Genomic DNA, 23,755 nt, shown 5'->3' with positions numbered 1-23,755 from the left:
TACACTATTACTGGATGAATTTGAAATTTTCACGGTGTCGATTTGCTCGCCGTTATGTAAGCATCGATGTTTCTCTGAATGCCAGCGATTTCCATAATCTTTATAGGGAAGTAATGATATGAAATTATTTTAATTGCCTAACGACTGATCATTCTGTTTTTTTTTTTTATTTACGCTAATCAAATACCCGTTCAGAAACTATTGAGAATCGAAGGCGAAGTAGCAAGGGATTGCCGCTTGTAGCCCCTATTTCCTGAAATTCTAGTAATATTTTCGAGGAACACGCGACGCGGGGGTCAAAGATCGACAGGGATCAATGACGACCCCACGGATGAAGCCATTCCTAGAACGCGATGGCCAGCTGTGATTTTCTAACGAGCCTTTGATGGAATAAACGCCCCGCGCTCAATTTCCTTGAGTGCTCTCTCTCCCGTGCGCTTCGATTCGCCTATCAGTTTTGCCAAAAGCGACATGGATAGGTTTCCATTACGTGTCGATATTCTGAAATAAGCCGATGAATAGACAAGTCCACGAAACACCGGGACAATCGATTATTCAGGCTTCGTTCAAGCCTCGACCGATTCCTCTATTCCCGAATGTAGCTTATGGATGTATGTATAGGAGATTAATAAGCGTATACGTTGAACATAATACACTTATTTTGAATCATAATACCCGATACTTAGCTGCCGTTTGTAATCATATTGATTCGAATCGCATATTAAACACTTGAAATACTTTAGGATTATTTTTAGTCTAACATGAAAGTATTAAGTTAAAATAAATTGTGAATGGAAATAGAATTGTCTATATGATATAGAAAATATAAAATATTTTACATGCGATGTTGGTTCATAGAATTAAAAAATTAATAAAAGCAAACGAACATTAGAAGGTAGTGCAGTACACCGGAAAGAAATATCAGTGCTTAAGTCGGACTTTACCGTTACTCGCATTGGAAACCGGAGAGAAGGTGGTTACGCCCTCGCCACCAAACGAGTAGTAACGGTCGTGGATTTTGCAAATTGGATTAGAGGAGGAGCGCGTAAAAACGTAAAACAGCGATCACGAATCAGCGATTTAAGTCGCTGTAAGTCGACGACGAACCAACCCACAAGATTTACCTGCAGTGTGCAAACTGAAAACGAAGGAGGAACTCGAGGGAAAAAGGCGACGAAGTGACAGTGACTCCAAAGATCAAACACGGCCAATACTTCTCGGCAACCTGCCAGTGGTCTTGACCTAATCCTAAGATCAAGATGAACTGAACCGGCCTGTCAAAACTTGTCACGGCCTTCGGAATTAAGGGGGAACATAGTAGGAAACTGTCGCGTGAGAATTCGACAAAAGATTCGTAGATAGGCAACGAGAAAAGTCATCTTTCAATAAACTATCTAAGAAATTTGCAGGACATAAACCAACCGCGGAGAGCGAAGATATAAGGAAACTGTTAAGAAAGCACTTGAAAAAGAAATTCTGCTAACGTCCTTATCATAATAAATCAAGCACGAGTGAAACATATCTCGGCACGTTCTATTTACCCTGTTACCGCAAAACGTTCGACTATCGTCCACGGGAATCAGCTTACGCGACGGTCGCATCGCCTAAAAATGTTCTACCCCCCGCTCTTGTGAAACTCGGGCGCCTGTAAAACCGGCGCGGCGCTCTTATTACATCAACTTATCCACCGGCCATTGAAAGGATGCACGCGTTCGCGGTGGATTGAAGACGAGGCGAGAAGAAGATCGGGGGAGGGTGGCTGTTAGTCCGATACGAGGCGCGCCACCCCTCCTCGTATCTCTCACGCTTCGCGGGTATTTCTATGGGAGGGAGACGCCCGTCTAATTTCCTGTCCTGAATTTCGAACGAGCGGGAATTTGCACCCTTGAGTTCACATCAACGCGAGACGATGGAAGAGTGAAGAGAGGAGCAGCAGCGAGGAGACGAGAGGGGTGGCACGAGGGTTGGGAGGTAGGTTGGTGGTTGCTGGTCGGTCGGCCATGGAATGGAGATGGGGGAGAAACGCGCAAAATCGCACGCGTCGCGTCGAGTCCTCGTTTCGAGCGCCATTTTTCGATATAGTACGTATACCACCCATTTTTCCGACGCGTTCTCTCTTTTCCTCGGTCCGTTCACTTCCGTTCGTTCGTTTATTTCGTTCGTTTTTTCGACGGGAGGAATCGAAAACGCTTTTCAATTCGGACATCGCGTCGCGACGCGACGCCCGGTGATCGACTATCTTTATCTGGTTACGCGATTTTGATTCACGCGGACAGCGAGACTCGTTTTTATCCGAATCCGAAGCCAGCGCTAAAAGGGATCTCGAACGAGCCACCTTTACTCCGTGCGACGGTTATTTATATCCATCGCGTATCGTCGACGAGAAACTGCGAGGACGTCAACGACGACAGAAGCGCGATACGTCCGGGCCGATTAATTTCCTGGCTGGACATCGAGATCGAAAGACGTCGTCGCGACGACCGCGAACAAATAAAAGAAACAGCGGAAACTGGTTTAAGCTTGATTTACGCTGGCCTGTACATTTTTATAAGATTACATTCACAACCTTCCCATTAAAAACAAATAGAAAAAATATCATTAATTTGTCTAATAAAATTTAGTGCGTACTATAAAATGTAAAATTTGATAAAGCAGTGGGTGCCTCATATATCTACTTTTTATAACCACTGTAAATAACAGCGACATGTAATCGCGTGTAAGAAATCTTGTCGGCTTTATTACGTTTTATAAATCGAACTTAAAAGGAAATTCGTCGTCTCCTCGCGTTACACATAATACACGGTGGCTGAGAATTTTTCAAAGAGGCGTGGAGAATAGACCGGAGCATTGTAAACCGAGGAATCAGCTCGAGCGTGACGACGCGATGCGAGCATCGCAAGATCCACGGACAAAAACCTATTATACGCGGCCTGGCTATTATGTGATTGTTATGAATTCCCTATTAATAATAAATAAACAAACATAATAGGGAGTCGTCGCGCTACGTTAGCCAACGAGACGCATCTGGTTCGTACGATGTGAAACGTGGATAGAGCAGGAGATAAAAAGAGATAGAGATGAAGGTGCACAAAGGGGGTTGACACCCTACCTCGGGTTTTAGTCGCGCGTCTGAGAGTTGGATTCCTCTTTGGTTCGTGCGATTGGCTCGATACGAGATGCACCGGCCTGTCATTGGCCGCTCTATGAACAATGACCGGTTACAAATCATCCCCCTTTATATCCCCAAAGCGACCGAGTACGCGTGACGATTTCCTTTTTTCCTTTTCTCTGTCTGTCGCCCGCGAGAATTTCTGTTCGGGTTCCATCGAGGGTAAATTTGATTCGCGCGGCTCGAGATACATTTTACGACGCGCGCTGAGATTCGGTCAGCGAATTGAAATTTATCATTCACATTTCACAGATAACTCTTACCCGTAACCGTTGAACAAACGGTAATTCTCTTTTTCCAACCGGCAATTTTCCTTTTATTCTACGCGAGAGCCTAATGGTATTTTGGAAACAGTTGGGAAATATTTACGGTTCAAACACGACGAACGTGGTAAGTCGGGCCGCGAGCAGATAAGCGACCAATTCTTCCCGCGTGCAAACAGTCGGATGAACAAATTTCTAGCAAAGGGGTTGAAACCTTCGAGTCGCAAAGTCAAGTTTACACGCGGAACAGGTACCTAAGCGCTGCGATTTTCTAACCCTCGAAAACCCGTCGTGCACCTCGTCCTAATCCTGTTTGCCGGATGAGCCAACCATTGTAGCTTGTGTTTGATTATTTTAAGACTTTCGGAGGCTTCCACAAAAGCGTCGAATAACTCCGTCGCATGCACGCCTACTGTCAGTCCGCTTTAAGCTTTTCTCGAAAATATAATTCGAATCTCGAAATTATTCAAACAATTTGACCATTTTTTTAAATCTTATAAGGTTATTTAGAAACTGCAAATCATTATTCTATTCGTTTCTTATTAATTTAATTTGAAACTGGACATTTAAATAGTTGCGTTTATACATATTACTTCGAATACAACTATGAAACAGTTCGACCGATAAAAGAATCCATTGTTTCACAGAAAATGTAAATCTCGATCTGGCAAACGTGCACGAGTATTGAAAAAGGATGAAAGGAAAAGAAGATGAGGCGGAGTTTAAAGTCACCTGCAGAAATGATCGGATTGCTGGTGGTGTCCGGTACAACAGCAAAGGGCCAGGTATGTATTTAAGATTCCATTGTCCCGTTTAAACGGTCGACATTATTTCGTTAAACTGTAGGCGTGGTGAGAATTTCGGATCGCACTGTTCCTAGAGACGACGGATTAGAGGATTCAGCCGTTCGTGCAAAAAGTTTCCAAGAAAATTTCTTTCTTCCCAGCGGCGATAAAAATAATTTCGTGAACTTTGGATTAATTTTATACGGCACAGGAGGTCCTGCAAAGAGTTTGAACTTCCACATCGTGCACTGGTCGAGTGGTACGCGCACGGAAAAGAGAGAGGAGAATCGATATCGGAACGACTGTTTTACTCTCAAGACAACGTCGAAACGAGAAAACGATCGTCGGTAGTAAAAGGGAGAATCAGTTAGGGGAGTCGTCCGAGCATGAAACGCCAAACTAAACGGCGCTTCGGGGCCCAAATATGAGACCCGGGACTCCCCTCGCGCAGCACACCGCGTGCCCCTGCACGCTTTCCTTTACACACGCGAGCAGGAACGCGTGTATTTACCTCGCGTATTTACGCGCGCGCGCACGGGGAAAGCGCAAAAAGGACATAATGGACCCCGCAGTCAGAGAGGTGTGTATAACGAGGTTAACGGAGGGGTGTAAGAGAGCAAAGGAGGGTGAAGGGTGGCTGTGTCGCGATACGGGTGGAAAAGAGAAGGGACGGGAAGAGAAGAGGCGGCGAGAGGAAGAGACAGGGTTTCCCCCTCGTCGAGGACGACGCATCTGCCCCATTATGCTGCCCTGGGGCACTCCCGAGACCATTAATCCTCGCTAAACGACAGCCATTTTGTACCTAAACTGGATTGCCGACTCACTAACTGGTTTTGAGGACGCTTAATAGACTACTCGCCGCTCCTATTATAGCGATTCGCGTATCCGCGCTATATTTCGGTGTCGTTTATTCACCGCTAATGTGCAAACGGCTTTGGGAATCGTCCCGCAGCCGAGCAGCTAACTCCTCCCTCAGCTGCAGAGGGGCGGCAGGATGCTCGTTCCAACCGAAGAAAGATACCTGTGGCTTTTTGCTCGAACCTGCGAATCTCTCATTCTCAATGATTAAACATAAAGGATCAATTAATTAACCGATTACGCTTTTCAAAGTAACGATCTGTTGTCAGGAAAAGTTTCTTTGTCAGACAATTCCTATCAGAAAGATCAGGGCATCTTATTCTCATTCAAAGGTTCACATTCTCTTCGAACATCCAACAGAGATTCGCAAACGAAAGAGCACCCCACGGGCTAGTCATGCAGTTGTAACAAGATTTTGGTTAATCGGCTTGACTCTGTCAAGGGCAACGTCTAGCCTCTCTGCTCTCTGCAATGTTTCCCCATGGGAGATTGCGGATTTTAGGCTGTCACTCCCGGAATATCACAGGGCAACCTGCCGATCGGATTAGTTTAATCCTAAAATATTGTTCGCTCGACGTCGCGAACATCATGACGAGACCAGACATAGATACCGTCAGTTTCAATACCTCTCTGATGAGAATTCACAGTAACACCGCATTTCGTTATGTGCCGAATGTATCTAATCTTTAATGTGAGCTTAAATTTAACTGTGATAAAGCTCCAAGTTCTGGGAGAATCTCGAATGTGCTCAAGGAAATTTATCTTTTTCCCTCAAACCGTCATTTCCTGCCCAGTAACCAACCAGTTTGAAATGCACAAGTGCATACGTCGAAAACCTGCCAATCAAACTTCCAATTTTCATCAATCACCCATCATCCGATACCGTTATAGTATTCAAACAACGTCGAGCCTTATCTTCCTATCTAAATACAAGTATTATTAAATGTTTCCCAGGAAAAATCCACCGAATAGCTTCTCGTCAATATGCGTACTACGTACAATTTATTTTGAAGTTCTACAACGGTTAGACATCCCGAGGCTGAAAGGACGTTGATCCGTCCCTGGTTACATCATATCGCGACCAAAATATCCGGAGAACGTCATTATCCCGAGAAACGTTGATGAGAATACGGTGGGAGACGACGATGAAACAACGCGGTGACATGGTTCGGTGTGCGTGCGCGCACACACGCACCGAGAATTGCCAATCAATTCGCGCATCGCGCCCGGGAATTAGACAATTAGGAGTCGTCACGTTCCCTGAGTAGTCGCCTCATCATCCCCGGCTTGACGTCGCGCGTCGTTCCGCTTCAGCCCCTTTCGGAGCCGTGCGCTTTCCCCCGCTCGCGGGTCGCCGTTTTCATCCCCACGGCGACGACGCCGCGCAGTACCACCAGCCGTCCCGGTTCCCGATCCAAGCAACGCCATCTGCCAGACGAGCGGAAGCGCGAGGCGTCCTGGCTCGGTTTCTCCCCTTCGTTCTTCAACAAGGAGAGAATCCGAGTGGAAATCGAGTCCGTATTGGTCGGTTCGCCTGGCGGAAACACGCCCAGCGCGATGTGGTCCGGGTCTCGAACGTGGTGTGACCGGAGTGGTTCGCATTGGCCGAGGATAGGACGCGGTACCGGTTCCACGAGTTCCGCGGGGGCGGCGCGCAACGGCGGCGAGCACCGCGACGCCGAACGCCGCCGAGAGGAGAGAGAGAACGCGGAGTACGGAGAGAAGGCAGGCCGCAGCCGCGGCCGAGGCTTAGTAATCAGTGTCGTTTCCGCGCCAGCACCGACCACCACGCGCCAGATTACGCAGATTACGTGTGTTACTCTTCGCACGCATCCACCCACGCACACGCACAGACTCAGATGAACCCGCGGATCTTCCTCGTCTGTTGTGACGCGACGATTGTGACAGTGCGACGCGAATCGTGGCTATGGTCAGAGATTTTCGAAGACCACCGGTGAGACAATTGTGGATGCTTCTGAGAAGTGATTCAGTTAGGTACTTGGGACTGGATCGTTAGAACAACGGATTCACATCGTGTTGCATCGGAAATGACTGGTACATCGCTTGATTCATAGCTCCGGGCTATTCTAAAGAAGAGACGCGTGGATTGACGTAACTAGGACTGGTGAATTTTTCAAGGATCAAGCATGAAGCTGAGCAGCGTCTCGACTCTTGGCTAACGTTCATACAACGAAGAACATGTTGATCTCTTGAAGAAGGAAGTTCTCATTTTAATGGAGGGATCCGCTCGTGCCGTCTTCGCAACGATGCGGCGGATTCCGAGAATAACGGGCTCGCGAATCGTTCGGAATCTCAGTCGGTGAACCTGTCCGATTACGACGATTTACACAAACCGGGCGAAGCGTGCTACGATGACAGTTGCCTGTTGGCAGACGCGTTGACGTTCGGCGGTTCGCGTTGACGTGAAAAAATCTAATAACGAGAACCGCGGCATCGTTCAACGAATTCTCGTACCGGCAGACGAACAGTTACCGGAGCCAGAGTGTAAACGAATAAGAACCAGACGGGCGAGTGTCTGCTCATCAGCGCCAAGATAAACCAGCAGAAATTGCGATGCGTGTTAAGTGACCAATAGTGAAACTCTTTGAAGACAATTATAATTGGCGAAATACTTTGTAACTCTCGTTAGCCTTGGTAATAGATCTCAAAAGCTAGTGATCGAGGTTCAAATATTTTTGGAACCGGTTCTTCGATTCATCTGTACGAGCGCGAAGGAAAAAGAGAAACACTCTTCTTCGGAACGTAAAAGAAAAGGAGACAGTGCTATCGGCATGAGTAGCAGCGAGGGCGTGGTGACGGGTCAGGGCACCGGCAGCGATCGCCTCTGCGAGGACGTTGATATGGCAACTTCGACGTCCGCCTCGTCGAACCTGAAGCCGCGGAACGGCAAGATCAGCTTCAGCGTGGACTCCCTGCTGAGCGACATGAAGAAGACCGGCAGCGCGTTCGCGAGACGGGAGAACGACGACCGGACGGAAGCCGAGAAGAACCTGGACATGGAAGCCAGGTACAGAGAGCTTCTTATCGAACAGCAGCGACTTCAGAGCAGAGAGCTACTAGCCCGGTTGAGTCCACACGGTTTCACGTTTGCCAATCATCACCATCATCCGTCGAACCGGCTAGATCATCAGGATCAAGCCGGCAGGCAAGAGATTCTGACGGTGAAAGATTTCTCAAGAACCGGTAGCCACGATAAGTCGTCGTCGCCGATTAGAATAGATCAGGAGGTGCAGAGGGATCGAGATGATCGACGATTATCCTCGCCGGGAAACAGAATTGCCGAGTCGTTGATCCAGAGGGAACGCGAGGACGACGAAAGGATCGACAGGATCACGGGTCCTGGATCCGTGTCACCGGCTAGCAGACGCGAGATCGTCGACGATAGAAGCGACTCCGAAGCGAATCGTTCGCTGGAGGGCGACAGGACCGGGGATCATCTGGATCTCGAGGATCAAGAGATCAGAAGCGTGGGTCAGTCCGAGGATCTAAACGTGATGGACTCGGACTGTGAACTGGAAAGAGAACTGGACGGGAATCAGGAGAAGGAGGAAAAATCGAGCCCGGTAGTGCCTCAACCGATTCATCCGGGTGTCCAGAGGCCGTCTCAAGGCCCACCTTACCTCACGGGTGCACCCGGTGCTCCCGGATGGAATCCCGCAGGATTCCCGCATTCCCTGGCCGGATTCGCGTGGCTGCCCCCACCCCCGCACCCGCACAATCCCCATGGACACCTTTACACTCCTCATGGGGGGCCTACTAGTCCAAATGGTAAGTGAAATTTCTCTCTTTTGCAAGCACAATTAACTTATATAGTATGCCAGAGATTTTATTTCAAATATTTATTCCTAAATTATCTTGAATAAATGACGTAAAGAAACCTCCTACGTTTCCGGACGAAGTTAATTCTAAACTCTCTTAAAGATAGTAAACTGTATGCATACGTACTAAACGATGTAGAAACATGAACTTGAACACTGAACGAGATATCACTCTACGTATTTGATTCGTTTCGTTTTTGGGTTATGGCGAACGGCGATAAAAAAATCGTTTAATACCGTAATTAGAAAAGAAATCAAATACTGTAATCACAGTAGTAATTGAAGTTTCCTCGAGATGAAAGCGGGAGATTTAAAAGCGGCAGCCAGGAAGCCGCTTATTATAAAAATAAACGATGTAAACGCTATCGCGCGTCCTATATCTTGTGCTCGCAAGTCGGTCGTAATTGCGCGCGCAATTTTACAACCGAATTGATCCCCGCGTACAGATTATTCGCAATGAAGGAGCCGTTTAAGAGCCCGTTTAATCGGTCCCTCGTAAAAACCAAACATGTACGATCGCGTATACAATCGTACGCGAACTTTCGCTCCTGTGCCATCCGAAACCCGTCATTTTATTTTTAACTCGCTATTCTCCGACAAATCTTGAATCAAATCGACACCTTTCGTTCTCAATGGTTCATTTGGAAACTGAAAATATTTTAATCTCTTCGGAAAAGTTTAACCATTGAAAGATTGGTTACTCGTACAGCATTTGGAAGCCGAATTGTGAAAAATTATTTGACAAGAAACCAGTAAAATCGAACCCTATCTCGGAAAGGAGCATTGATTGGATGGTGACGGCGCGCGCGCCCGCGCAATGTTACACTCATGGCATCAATTCCGCATAGCTTTGGTAGAATATTAGCCCGAAGCTGAGTACACGACGCTTATCGGACTCAATTTACGGGTCGGCGTAACTAACTTGCCTCCGTATATCGTTATATTCTCGTTTATTTTTCGCATATCTGCGCAGATTTCGAGCTCCGAGCGGGTTACAATGTTGATGATTACGGAAGGGAGTCGGAAGCCAGGAACCCCGCAACACTCTGGCTACACGCAGCCCCATAACGCAGTTCGATATTAGTGTCGCCGGTCACGCGAGACTTCGGTTATTATCGGAATTACGTGCTAAAGCTGGCCCGATTCTCTCTCTCTCTCTCTCTCTTTCTCTCTTCCTTCCTTCTCTCTTCCTCATCGCGCTTAGAGCACGCCGTGATTCAACTCGGAAGTTGTTAGATTAAAAAAGGTTTTCCTTCTTCTTGGATGAGGCAGACGTTTTGATTCGAACGGTTTATTAATTTGTAATGAATTTCTTGAGTTCTTGATAGATGTTCAAGGAACAATTTCGATGATCGGTAGTTAATAATTATTTATAAACCAACTGTTTCGTGACACTGGATCAAGTAAAAATGTTGTCACGACCTGTATAATTTCATTCAATATCACTAGATATTATATTAATAAGATTATCCCCATTACGTGTGAGTAGTACAAAGTGCAGACATAAATAAAGGTATAAAATCAAAGCAAAATTATGGCAAACACGCAAGGGCAAGGTACAAGCCGGTACGAAAATGATTTCCGACCTAACCCGAATCATACTTTATAGACTGCAAGTATTCAAATACTTGCAAGAATTATAACTGATATAAAAATGCAGAATTTTGCTACTGGCACGGATAATGGACATGTTCTGATAACAATGTTACTAGGAAAACAAATGAGGATTGATAATTTTTCAATGTTCCCGTAATATCTTAATTCGATTCTGGTAATGTCACAAAATAGTCCACCAAGTCTATTCGTAGTCGTTTAGCGCCACGTATTAGGGCGATTCGGTTTTTCTCAGGTAAAGGACTCTTTTTCACTGGCCTTATATCATTTCCAATGTCGATGGGGAACGAGTTTATAAACTCATAGCGTACAAAGCGAACCGAAATCAATTGCGTCACGAGTCGGTGGCGTCTAACGACGCCACGATTTCCACGAAACGATTTGCTCGAGGAAAAAATCGAACGGTCGTCGATAGGTACTGGAAACCTGTCGAGTAAATCACCGATTGACAGGAATTACTTTTGTTTCCCGCGAAGGCTGGGCGTGGAGCACGTCAACGGCGCGAAATAATCGGTCAATTAAAGGAGTCGGCTGCTCGGTCTCAATTCATGAATCGATTCCGCCGCGGAAATGCACCACTTTGACTTCTCATTCCAACATCCGCTCGACTTAATTGACGATTTTCCCTTCGCGACAACAGCTTATCGAAATACACGTGTAAACCCGATTGAAGTCTTTCAATTCTATCGAGTATCAAACATTTGTAATAAACAAATATAACCAAGAATGTCAATTATGCATTTTATTAAACAATGAGTAAGATACGTCGCGTTTGAAGTATATGAATTTAAAAAACGGTTTCACTTCTTCAGTCTTCCTAAATGTTCGATCTGAATTCTGAAAATCAGCCAGGCTTCTGCAGCCGGCGAGTAGCATAAACTAAACCGTCCACGTACATCGGAACTCTTCCCCATAGTGAACCGGTGAAATTACGAGCGGCAGTGTAATGAGAAACTTGCGCCGTTTCTAAGAAAGAAATCTTCGAGGCCATTAAAGGCGCGTAGAAAAGTCTCGAGGAGAAGGAGCGCGTGAACGTGTGTACGCGCGCGGTGCGGTGTAAAAATTGGAAGACCCTTCAGGAGTACCTGCGACGAGCAGGAAACGAGGAGTAGGTACTCGAAGCAGTCACTTCGAGAGATGATAGAGTCATACATAACTTGGCCGATCCATAATGCATTCAAACCGATCTAAAAACAGTCCTTGTTAGCTTCGTCCTGACTTCACCCAGCTTCTCAAACAACCTCGTCTACCTCGCGGTTTTTGCGGGATGATAACGACAAACCGCTCGCCTCTATACTCCTTTTTACCGTGCGCCCTTTCTTCCTGCAACTGGTAACCGTGATTCGATTCTTTCACTCCTGTTTCACCCTCCGTAACAATCTTCGTCGTTCGCTCCCAACCGATGATCAATTACGCGGGGTTGGAGATCCGTCGGTTTCAGATTTTCTTAACGCCGCAATCCGTTTACACAAGACATGATTTCTGGCTGATCAGGCAGTGCTTTTCATCGACGAAGTCTCGTGGATGACTGGTTTGATTTCTTATCAAAAAATTCTATTCAGATGATTATCTCTTCTCATTAGATCCTCGTTTTTATATTTCATAAAATCGAGATACCACCCTTTTACGCCGAGGTACTTCTTTGAAAAATTAGACGCTGAATATATCAGAGAACGGGTGGCGTTTATCAGAAAAGGGCGGGGGTTGTGATACGAGGCTCGGGCCGACAGATAGATAATCGGCGGTCTGTCAGTGGAGGGCGGTGGCGTTTCGAAAATTATGAATACGGACGTCATTTATAACGGATCGAACCTCCACCGTCGCGCCGTGTTGCTCGATCCGGCACGCATTTATCTGCACTGGCCGCCGCGTTCAGGAATGAATTAACGACACGCCCGTGGCTCCCCTCTCTCCCAGATGATGTTCCACAAAATATTCCGAACGATTCATCATCCCCGCGGGCAGCGGAACGTAATTACCCCGTCCAGCCGGGGTGTCTCGGCGGCTGGCGAAGGTCCGACGCCACGCGGTTTTTCCGGAAGTCGGCGGCAAGAAAATCCGCCCCCTGGACGCGCTAATTGCCGTGAAACGAGTCCGTTCTTCTCATTTATCAATAATTAACCAAAAACGTTCCTGGGAACTATCTTAACGATGTATATTACGTATCCACTTACGACCAACTAAGGCTTTCAACAAATTTTAGTCCTGCGAGATCGCAGAATTCAACTAAAACGAAATTGGTACCAGACCATTAGGAAGTTACGAGTCTAATTACAACAGAGATTCACAACGGTCTCAAAGGAAGTGAATTGCGCTCTCGGATTGGACGCTGATGAATCACCTTAATTTGCAACGCGTTTTGTACGATTCGTGGTCCGTCTTGTAGACCGTGAGTTAAATGCATCGATAGCAGATAAAGTAACTCAGCTGAGCACGGTTAGATAAATGGTGCACACCTGTTCCAATGATTTTTTAACCCGATCTCGCTTTCAGATTCATGGAGAATTTGAGGGAAACTACGCTATTCAATACTGCAATGAATTAACATTGCGACGACAGGTTCTCGCAGCATTATAAATAGTCAACTTTGTACATATATCGAGACGGTAGAATTTCGTTTGCTTGAGTATGTTTTGGACAACAGGTTGCCTACTTACTAATTCCCGAGCTGCAACGGAAATATCATTCTCGAATTGACGCTCATTCATGCCGATTCTTACCTCTAATTAACCAAGCCGCTCGCGCTGGAATCGTTAATTATTAACACGTTAATTAACGCGACTCGACGCAGTCCGCACGCGTTTCTCTTTGTAATTCGAAACGTTAAATGAACCGAACAATGCGATCAGGACCTTAACAGAGGCCTTGTCAGCCATATAAGAAATATTAATTAAACACAAATCGATATTTGGCTAATGTTATTCGATGGAATGAAGGAAAAGCAAATGCAAACCGATATATTTCTGCGGAGTATGAGAGTCAATGGTGTGAAAATTCGTAAATTGAGCGGAACATGTTGAAGTAATGAACCTAATTAATCTAACTCGTGTACCTTGAATTACAAAAAAACGTCGCAGGAAACGCGAAAAAACCTCTCGGTGTCTACATTCGGAGTCCATCTACTCGTGCACGCATATCTAACGTCACGTATCTATAATAAATCATGCGTGTACATTTAATTAGCAGAAATTAATTGGCATTCGTAAGAAACATATTGAACGCAGACTGGTCATTAGTTAAGATACGTAACGCGCGGAATGGGATGCGGGAATTGTCAACGCGATATCGCGATAATAGAAGACGAAACCCGTTTCATCAACGACCATTTTACTGCGAAGGCAAAGAATTTATTGCCAATGAAGCAGCCTCATCGGGAATTCATTATTTTCTCTCTTCAAACAATTTCCGAGGTGCACCGAGGGATACGTTCGCGACGAAACAGTAATTAATAACGCGAATTATTGCGAGACCTCAAAAACTTCAACGCTTTACTGATTTAAAAGAAGAAGAAGAAGAAGAAGAAGAAGACACTATCTTAAAGAAAGTCTTTCTTCGAAGATAATGAACTCGGCCAATATTCTGGATGTCGAACGTATGTGCGGTTCGAGTGAACCGTCAATTACGCGCGTTTGATTTCGCCCGATCCTTACATCGGCTACGACTAATTGCTTTCTCCTATCACGGTCCCGATTACCATAAAAACTCGACCGATTCCAGTCGCTTGTCTTATCGTAACCGCAATTTATTCTACCGCCGCGCCGGTCGTACGAGATGTATATCCGTTCATTGCATCGAAACTGTTTCTCGAACCGGCGTATCTCTTTTCACGCCTTATACTTCCTTGGCGATCGGAAAGGACTTTTCATTTTCCAACCTGTTTTATAATACATGCGCGCATACGGTAGCATTTTACGCCTGAAAGACTTTAATTAGCCGCACAAGTGTTTGTTTTCAAGTAGGGGCAATATTTTACTGTAACTGTTATCCTAAATATCCAAGAGAATTTTCCGAGAATCGCATTTGCAATCGCCCCGACACCCACGGTCCGCTCGTTCCCGTCGAAACTTCCGTGTCGCGCGTGGCTCGCGAAAGACAATAGCGAACTGGACAGAACGAAAAGAGAGCAAAAGTAACGAGCGCCGTCAAGGTGCAGGTGCGCTTTGTCGACGCGCCGCTACGCGGAAAGTCACGAAGCGAGCGAGCTGCGCGGCAAAATATATTTCCTCGGGGATTCTAGCGAGCGTTTAATTAGCAGAAATTAATTAGCCTTTGAGAGGAACATATTGATCGGTTATGTGAGCGGACTCGCCGAGCGGGCAGTCGACGACGACTGGTCGATGCACGGCGGAACGCGCCGCGTCGAACGGAATGGGAGGACGTAATACCGATGTCTCGACAGATCCATTCTCGACAATGCCGGTTCCCCGGTTTTTGTCGCCAGGCGATCGTTAATTAGCACATGGAATTCGATGTTTGCCCCGATGCTTGCCGCGAAATCGTCATCCTTTCGAGCTGCTGGTCCTCGAACGAACAGCAACTTTTTTGCCAATTCTGACGAGACGTTTTATAACATACACCGGATCATCCTCGTCCCGTCGATGCACAATCGTCAACGATATCCCTTTTCTTTACGCGATAAACATTTGTCCCCAAAATGATTCTATTGGATTTAATGGATTGTTTGATAAATTCAAATAGAATAAAACTAGCAGCATCAAGTATAGAGGAGAATTAGCTTTGCTACATTCAAATTTCTGTATTATTATACAAGAAACTTGATGGTTCTACTATGCACAATCCCAGCTTAAGCTTTAAAACACTTGAGGTAGAGAATTTTCTTCTGAACGTTCCGTCGTTTGCAGTGAAAATTGCCTCGTAAAAATTAATTGACGGACCGGGTAACGGGAATATCCTCGCCACTCGCGATTTCTGTTTTTACGTTCGAGGCATTCGGTAAACAAGTACCAATTACTCTTTCTTCGCTACAGTACGTTATACGTTTCCGAACGAGCGAATAGACCGTCGAAGTCCCCGATTCCGTTTAAGATTCCAGGATCGCGAGGTCGTCGCCGGCCGAGATAAAGAAACGGGAGCCGACTGCGGAGAATCGACTAATGACACGCGTACGAGTTAATCATCTTACACACCGGGTTACGAGGGATAATTATTGCCGGCAACGCAACCGAGGGGACAATTTATTTTTTACGATTCAATTTCACCGATCGTTGCCGACCAATCGACGATGAACGGACACGACGACGACGCAACGCGACGCGACGGCGGGTCTCCGGTTTCGCCTGTGCTAAATTGGGAATTAACGACGAACCGCCTCTGACGCTGATTGCGCGGAGCACGCACCCGATCGACCGATCGAATAATTTATGTGAACACCGAGCGCGATCGTTAACGCGAAACGAGGTTGAATTTTCGCGCTGCCATCTCGACTGTCTATTTCTCTCTCTCTTTCTCTCATTCTCCTTCTCTCTTTCTCTCTCACTAAGAATTTCTTGCAGACTATGAAAGTCGACCCGTCGCCGTCGCGTCGTCCCGCGGTTGGTTCGCGTCGTACGTGAAGTGAATTTGTTTGGAAACTCGCGTCGTGTCTTGAAAGACATCTGGAGGCGAGCAATTTTTTGTCACCGCGACATTTTTCTATCTTGTACTCGTACGAGTATTGATATAAAATCACGCGCGATCGTTTAAATGAACGAGTTTGAATCGAGATGTATATCGTTTCAACTTTTATGCGCATAATATCAAAAGTGCAACGAACCGAATTTGGATCAAAAACGAAAAAATAGCTCGGAAAGGATGACATCATGGATTTCATTCGAAAGCGTTGCGCCCACCGTTAATTAACGACCGACGGTCGGACGTTATCGCGGACTCGCGGATAATTATTATGCAATGCACGCAGGGAAATAACGAGTCGATAATTTTGCGCCATTCGAATACAAATCTGCGCGAACGTGATTAATATCATCGAACTTTGAAACGATATCGGATATTCGAGGATCCAATCTCGTTTATCTCGCGCATTCGGTGACATAATTAATAATAAACAGTATAATACCTTTTATATAATCTCCTTTCTTTTCATATTTTAACATCGATCGACTCGCGATATCCAATTAGAAATGATGTAAGTTAAGATTTTATCATCTTCAGTCGCACAGCTTAATTCCGCAAAGTACCATCCGTTTTGTTTTATTTACTCCACTTACTACGAGTAAATTGACTTATATCAAACGATAACTTCATTTTATGAGAAATGAAAGTAAATTGGCTTATCCGAAGCGATCCTTCACTTGCCAATTAATAAAGCAAACGTTTGCAAAATACTGTTATCGCGAGTAGAGTTGCGACACGAAATCGGAGAAAGGAGCAAGAGAAAGAAGAAGCATGTCTACATAATTGGACTTCTTTCACGCTGCAGCTGCGTCGATGTTGAACGATTTATCAGACGCGATAGTTAGCTAATAATTACGCGAGCTACCGAGTTACGAGGAAATATTATTCGCCTTAGTCCCGTAGATATCTCAATTCGTCTCCTTAATGAATTAATTATTTCGCACATAAGTTACATTATTGCCAATAAACGTAACGCGTTGCTTACTAATAGGATAGGGTAACACACAGAATCAAAGATCGCCAATGCTATACGAGAAATTGAGCTAAACATTATATTATGCCGCTTGTTTGCCGCTGCAGAATTAAAAAAACGCCCGATTCCTAACAATTTCTAATTCACTGCAAGTTCTCGAGGCTCCTCGAGAACCAGTCTCTCGTTCGGTGTTTTGCCACTGATCGACAGTTTTTCGGATCGGTTCCAGGGGATTTGAGACTACCGGGACCTGGTCCGGGCCCGGTCAGGTGCACCCTGAGGAAGCACAAGCCGAATCGGAAGCCGAGGACGCCGTTCACCACGCAGCAGCTGCTCTCGTTAGAGAAAAAGTTTCGCGAAAAGCAGTACCTGACCATCGCCGAACGAGCGGAATTCTCGTCGTCCCTTCACCTCACGGAAACGCAGGTGAGTACCTACTTACGAGCGTGGTCGAAACCATGGGCTATTAACCATTCTCCAACGCGCGGCGAACAATTAACTATTAGAAAGAAACATTTTGTTACGCATTGTATACCAGAGAAGTTTATAACGCAGCTAGAGAAATCTTATCTGCATGTAATACATACATTTACCGTGTTAAAATTACTTGAAGAGCTACTGAATATGGATGAGAAGACAATAAACAATGATTTTAAATTCGAGTGACTTCATCAGACAGATAAACGTACGTGTACCGAGACAAATCTATTGCTAATTTACATAGAGTATCTTGCGATTGTTAGAAAGGATCCAATTTATCGTAGCTGCTGGGAATTAATATCGATCTTTCGGTGCGATATTAAATACTCGAAAGGTAATGCACTCGAGAATACGTAGAATTAGAGGTTGTGAATAACTTAGAGCAGTCCTGTTCTCGGAAACGCGTAAACAGAGAAAGTCGCAAAAAATAGTGGCTCGCACGCAACAAGAGTCGCCCATTCTGTTTCAAAGCCAGGCCTCCCCGTCGTGAACGGGGAGGTTCTTCGCTTCTCGCGGTTCTCTGTAAACTTTATTTCCCCTGTTCTCGTATGCATGTTCCGCTCCTCTTTGTGTTTCGTAATCGTTGGGACGTGCGGTCAGAACGAGCAAATTCTCTCTCATCAGATACATCAAATTCAACCGGGTAATTACATACCCTTCTACGGAGCCCTAGCCGGCAATTAACATGATTGACGTTAATTAAATTGAACGTAATGATATCATATGCAGTTGATTTTTCATACCGGACGTTTATCCGCGCAAACGCAAGGAAGATCAAGAGATTAAAACGACGCTGATAATTATTAATCGACTCATCGTATCATTTCGCGCGATCAACTCGTAATTTGTGAATTGTCATGGAATTTGCTTCTTTCTCACGTATATATTTCGCAATTAATTACAGGAGTGGGATTATTAAAGTGTTGATTAAACTCACGTTACGATGTCTATACGTAAATACTCGAGATTGATACAGATACGTCATCATAACGTATAAAAATTGTGATGAGACAAAAGAAGTGGGTGGTCGGTGGCGCGTAAAGTGGTGCAGCGATTAGTCGTCCGACCACGACGTTCTGGTTCTACTTCCAATTTGTACCCGGACGCGGTGAACTGTCGGCGCTGCTGATAATAACAAAATACACGCTCCCTCGTGATATTAATTAACTAAAACGGGTAGGTGCTATGCAAGCTGGTATAATTCTCTCAGCTGATTTATCGTTATCTAACGAATGAGACGGGAAGGTAAATTTGTCTGTAGAATCGTAAAGTCGTGGTTGACCGACTCTCTAAACGCGAGAGAGCGGAATAAAAATCCGCAGGAAATGAGGTATTTAAGCGTGGTAGTAAAATTAACCAACCGGCATTAATAGTTCTTAGACGTTCGCTGGCCACATAACACGTGTCGTTACTAGGTCGAAAAGACGAGAGGCTATTATCGGTCACCGAGTATAGCGTGTCCGGCCACACTTTGCGTATTCATTACAATGCATCTAGACGAGAAATGAAGCCTCGCGTCCCGTTCATTTGCTTAGATAAGCTACGATCCTCCTGTCCTTCGTCCTTCCGAAACAGCCGCGCGCTCTCCCGTCTCTCGCATTATTCACCCGCAACGAAGAGCTATGTTCGTGATTGCTGTGTCGAGATTCGTGTCTCAATAGTTGAACTCATCGTAGTTATCATTTACGCGACAATTCGCGGGACTCGTATTTCACTCATTTTTAATAAAAAACAAAAATTATAATAAAATGATCGACATGTATTTACTTAGTTGTTAAATCTTTCTATTTATGTTTTTTTCTGCATAAACATGCACAGACATGTATAAAGCTATTTGCGAGAAGATACACGTTAGATAGAAATCAGTACCGGTTGGTGAATTTCAATTCTCGTAATCGAATGAAGGAAGAGATTAAGGGTAGGTAGTATTCGCGTCTGTGGAAAATTGCGCGTTAAGATCCGAAACAGCGTGAAAAACAGGAAGTTGTTGGATGAAGAAGAAAAACCAACGTGTCTCTCCTCCGAGTAGTAACCAGCTTAACGATTTGATTGCGCATTGTCACGCGACGACGCGAGAGATTTCTACTTTCTAAGCGGCGGCGACGCGACCGAGTAGTGGAGGTATCCTTCGAATTCGACGTATCGCGGAACGTACGGCTTAACGTGCGTCGTCGACATTGTAACTAATTTATTAGAGAGCTGCGCGATTTATATCGTTCCTCTCGCATCTTCGTTCCGTTTATACGTGTTCTCTGTAACATTCTACCCGTTTTTAGCGATCAGATTACGGGTCCTTGAACTCATTACGCGTGCTCCGGGGTGCTTAATGCTAATTCGACCGGCGAACCGCGTACCAGTTGTCGGTGCGAGCATTACGCTCGATAAAAATAATGGTAACGAGAATAATAATGATGATAATAGAACGATTGTCGTCGTAACACGCGCACCTAGTCGCGTATTAACGTTCGGGCGATGATGAACTGTAGCCACAGTCTCGAAACATTCCTCCGGCATCACTGGCATACACGAGAGACGCCTACAGATCAGACAATATTTCAAACGATAATAATCCTGTTAATACTCTAATTAAAGCAGATTTTTTATTCATTCAACGAGCGCCATCTAAATTCCCTCGGTGAACGTGGTATCCTCCTCTTCATCGCGAATGCACTATATCAAATGGCCCGACAATAATAAAAGTTACCGTGCATTGCGTGCAATATTCCGAATACAACATTTCGAAAGGAATCCAATTAGCAACGTCAAGGTATCTACGCACGTAAAAGTCAGTTACATATGTAATTTGTAGCATTCGTTCGCACGAACGGCGCGAAGTTATTACAGAAAAATCAACGACGGATAAAAGAGTAAATAAAAATATATAGTCCCGCGATTCTGCTATAAAAATTGTTGGTATCAATTCTATTTGATTTGTATTCATAAGTGCATAGTGCTTGTTAAATTGGTCTTCGGTTTCGTAATTATGACGAGCAGAGTACGGTTGATTCCCAATGGGAATGAGACGTTCGTCGGCGTCTGTCCAAACAGAAAAAATTGTCCGACGTCTGTACAAACACAATTAACCCGCGCTACCCGGGAGATGGTCCCAGGGCCCGCGAATATTTTTCCACGTAGCAAGTTTCCAACTACATCCGCGAATTCCACTAGCAATGGTGGCCTGGCTTCGGGTTACGACCGACTGTGCTTTCACCAATTTGAGCCGGCTAATTACGCGCTAAATAGCCGTTCATGCAGTACCGCGGTGCGCCTATTTTCTCCGTCCGCGTCCCTTGTTAGAGAATCGAGCGTTACGTACGTTACCGAGACTTGATCGATAGCGTAATTATTTAATTACGTGCCCGTATCGACGCTCCTCCCGTCGATCGCCTACGGCATTTTGTATACACCGATCTGTGCGCGAGCCGTTCTCCTTACATAGAACTTATTTAGCAAACGAGCAGCTCGCCGAGTTCACGAGATCACACTAAAACATCAACAGTTGCCTGTTCGTTTCATATTTGGCTAAATTGGACTTAATGCGAGTTAAAGACGAATTGGAAAGTGTCGCGGATCAACCAATAATTCTTTCGTTGTGCGAATAGCCTGTCGAGTAAACAAGAGTACGACAGTGAGTAACTGTTGGGAATCGTTCTTCTGTTCCAGGTGAAGATCTGGTTCCAGAACAGGCGGGCGAAGGCGAAGCGTCTCCAAGAGGCGGAAATCGAGAAGCTGAGACTATCCGCGAGGCCGTTGTTGCACCCGAGTTTCGGGTCTGGCCTCATGTTCTCTGGAGTGGGGCCACCTGGGACACCAGGAGTGCCTCCCTTCATCGCGGCGGCCATGGCTAGGCACACCCATGTCGCGGCAGCCATGTTCATGGGGCCCCCTGGACACAGGCCTTAATAAGGCAGAAGCAAGTTGCCACGGGTCCCAAGTCGCTTCGTATATCCTGGCCAGTCTGCTTCTTCCGGACCGACAGGATATAACGCATCGAGAGATCCGATCGGGCTCGAGAGGTCTAATCGAACTCGAACCACCAGTGAGATTGGCTGTATCGGCGGTCATCAACTTCCTTCCAGGAAGAGTGAATCGTGGGATCCGTTGGAAGCGATTACTGAATCATTGTGCGGTCATAAAACTGAAGGAAGAAAACTATACGATGATTTGGATCTGGAGAAGAATTTAACAATTTCAAACAAAAGGGAAATTATCTACAGAAGAATGGAAGACTTCTTGATAAGATTTCTGAATTTCAGTATACGATGAGTGAGTGTGGATGACAATAAAGAAGAAAGAGAAAGAAAATTCACATACCAGAAAATCAGCCCATCATCGACGGAGAGACTCTGTAAGGATTTTGCTTCCAATGGATCACCGAAGTGAATCGACTGACGATAGTGAATCAGGATCGGAGAAGTTGCCGGCGTGTGTTTACTCGCGATTTTACCGTCGCGATTCTCGAAACTCGAGGACCCGTCCTCGAGAACGTGACGGCGAACTTAAAATCGTTTCGCTTTTATTTTTCTACGATCGTGCAATGAAGTGCAAAAAGAACAATATTGGACGGTATCTGCGAGAATACGCATTTACGATTGTTACCCGAGAAACCTGACAGCATTTAAGACCGCATTTCAAGGTATTGATCTCACGTGAACGACGATAACGAACAATTGTACATATTGTAAATAGATGTGTATCAAGATTCGCGTTAAGTGTACGTATGTATATACAAATGATATTAATATATCGACGCGTGTACAGGACGTTCGAATGCCAATTCCGACTCGTTAAACTCGGACGATCGACGGAAAACGTAAAATATCTTAACGACATTGTAATCCCACGACTCCGCAGTGTTTCAATCGACCCGTTCTCGTCGGCTTGTTTCCTTCTCCCGCAGGAGGGAATTTACGGACGCGATAACTGACTTAGGTCGATAAAAAAAAAAAAACCGTGATACGTATCCGATCTAGAACTGCACAGCAAGAATACCTGCTCCTAAATCGTTCTTCAACGGTCGAACTAAGTCGAAGACGTTCGACCAGCGGAACGCGTTGCTCGTTTCAATAATTCGTTTATCGATACAGATACGCAGATATTCGAAATTACCTGACACAGTGTCGAATATTCTCTAACTATGCGTAACTAAACGGAGCAATAAATTTCATAGGAAATCGAATGAGAACTCACTTGTTTTGTCGGGGGAGAATCGTGAATGGTTCTGATTCAGTGAGTGCGGAGGTTCCTCCAAAGGCAGGTGAACAAGAAAAAAGCCAGAAAGCGTGTACATACATGTGCGTATCTAGAAGTGTGAATTTGGTAGCTACGATTCGGGACTTATCGATAGTACTGGGATGACGACGTGGTCCCAGATGTACTTAAGCGCCCTGTATAAATGTAATATGATAATTTATCCATTGGAAGTATACCATAGCAAAATAAAGGTGATTTCAGTATTTATTTGTTGACTTGTAACGATCATCAAAATGGCTTGGAACTCCATTACGCGAACGTTTCGCGTTCGCGCGTTAATCGAATCATACCCGTGAAATTAAGAACAAACGAGGGACCCTATAAACACGCGATCCCCCGCCCCCACGGTATGACTTTCAGGTTACGTAGGTACAAAAGGTAAGTCGAGAGGCATCGAACTCGATCGATTGCACGGCAACAAAGAGGAAATACAATCTCGTGCCAATGACCGGATAAGTATGCTGCGCGTATCAATTATCAAATTAAGGATGTATTGGCTATACAGTCAATCCCAAAAGTTTATGCACTTTAGAAACGCATTTTTTTAATTTGCTTTAGATGATATAATTGTACATTAATATATTTAAGCTACATAAAATCATACGTGTAGATATTTGGTCTATATTTTGCTGTAGTGTATCGTAATGCATGAACGAAACTCGAGGAGGATAAGAATAAATAAAAGAAGAACGGATTTCATTAAGACGAAATGTAACGCAAAGTCATCGAAGCGGAGACGCGGCGTCGCCGACTAAGTAGTATAGGCAAGGCTATAGGGCGGCCGAGAAAACCGAAAGTGTCCGTCGGGATAATTAGAAATATGTTAATCCTGCGTAGCCTCTAATTGGTTTTTGACTAAATTTTTAATTAAGTCTTAAGCCTGGACGGCG

The 23,755-nt window shown here is 45.2% G+C and overlaps 1 protein-coding gene across 2 annotated transcripts; it reads left to right on the top strand.

The window, feature by feature from the left end:
• Positions 1 to 6,772: 6,772 nt before the first annotated feature.
• On the top strand, positions 6,773 to 23,055 carry Msx (homeobox protein Msx). Of its 2 annotated transcripts, none has more exons than XM_026813993.1 (3): positions 6,773 to 8,864; positions 17,343 to 17,558; positions 21,276 to 23,055. In XM_026813993.1, the coding sequence occupies exons 1-3, from the start codon at positions 7,868 to 7,870 to the stop codon at positions 21,458 to 21,460; spliced, it is 1,398 nt and encodes a 465-aa protein (XP_026669794.1). In that variant the 5' UTR covers positions 6,773 to 7,867; the 3' UTR covers positions 21,461 to 23,055. The 2 variants fall into 2 exon arrangements, with proteins under 2 accessions (XP_026669794.1, XP_017881013.1); XM_018025524.2 differs by having other exon boundaries at positions 6,774 to 8,864; positions 17,362 to 17,558.
• The last annotated feature ends 700 nt before the right edge of the window (positions 23,056 to 23,755 follow it).

Source organism: Ceratina calcarata, unplaced genomic scaffold (genome assembly GCF_001652005.2).
Source record: "Ceratina calcarata isolate Rehan_Ccalc_2016 unplaced genomic scaffold, ASM165200v1 scaffold358.2, whole genome shotgun sequence".
Taxonomy (NCBI): Eukaryota; Metazoa; Arthropoda; class Insecta; order Hymenoptera; family Apidae; genus Ceratina; species Ceratina calcarata.
The sequence above is the reverse complement of the archived record's forward strand: the minus strand, read 5'-3'. Positions and strand labels throughout refer to the sequence as shown.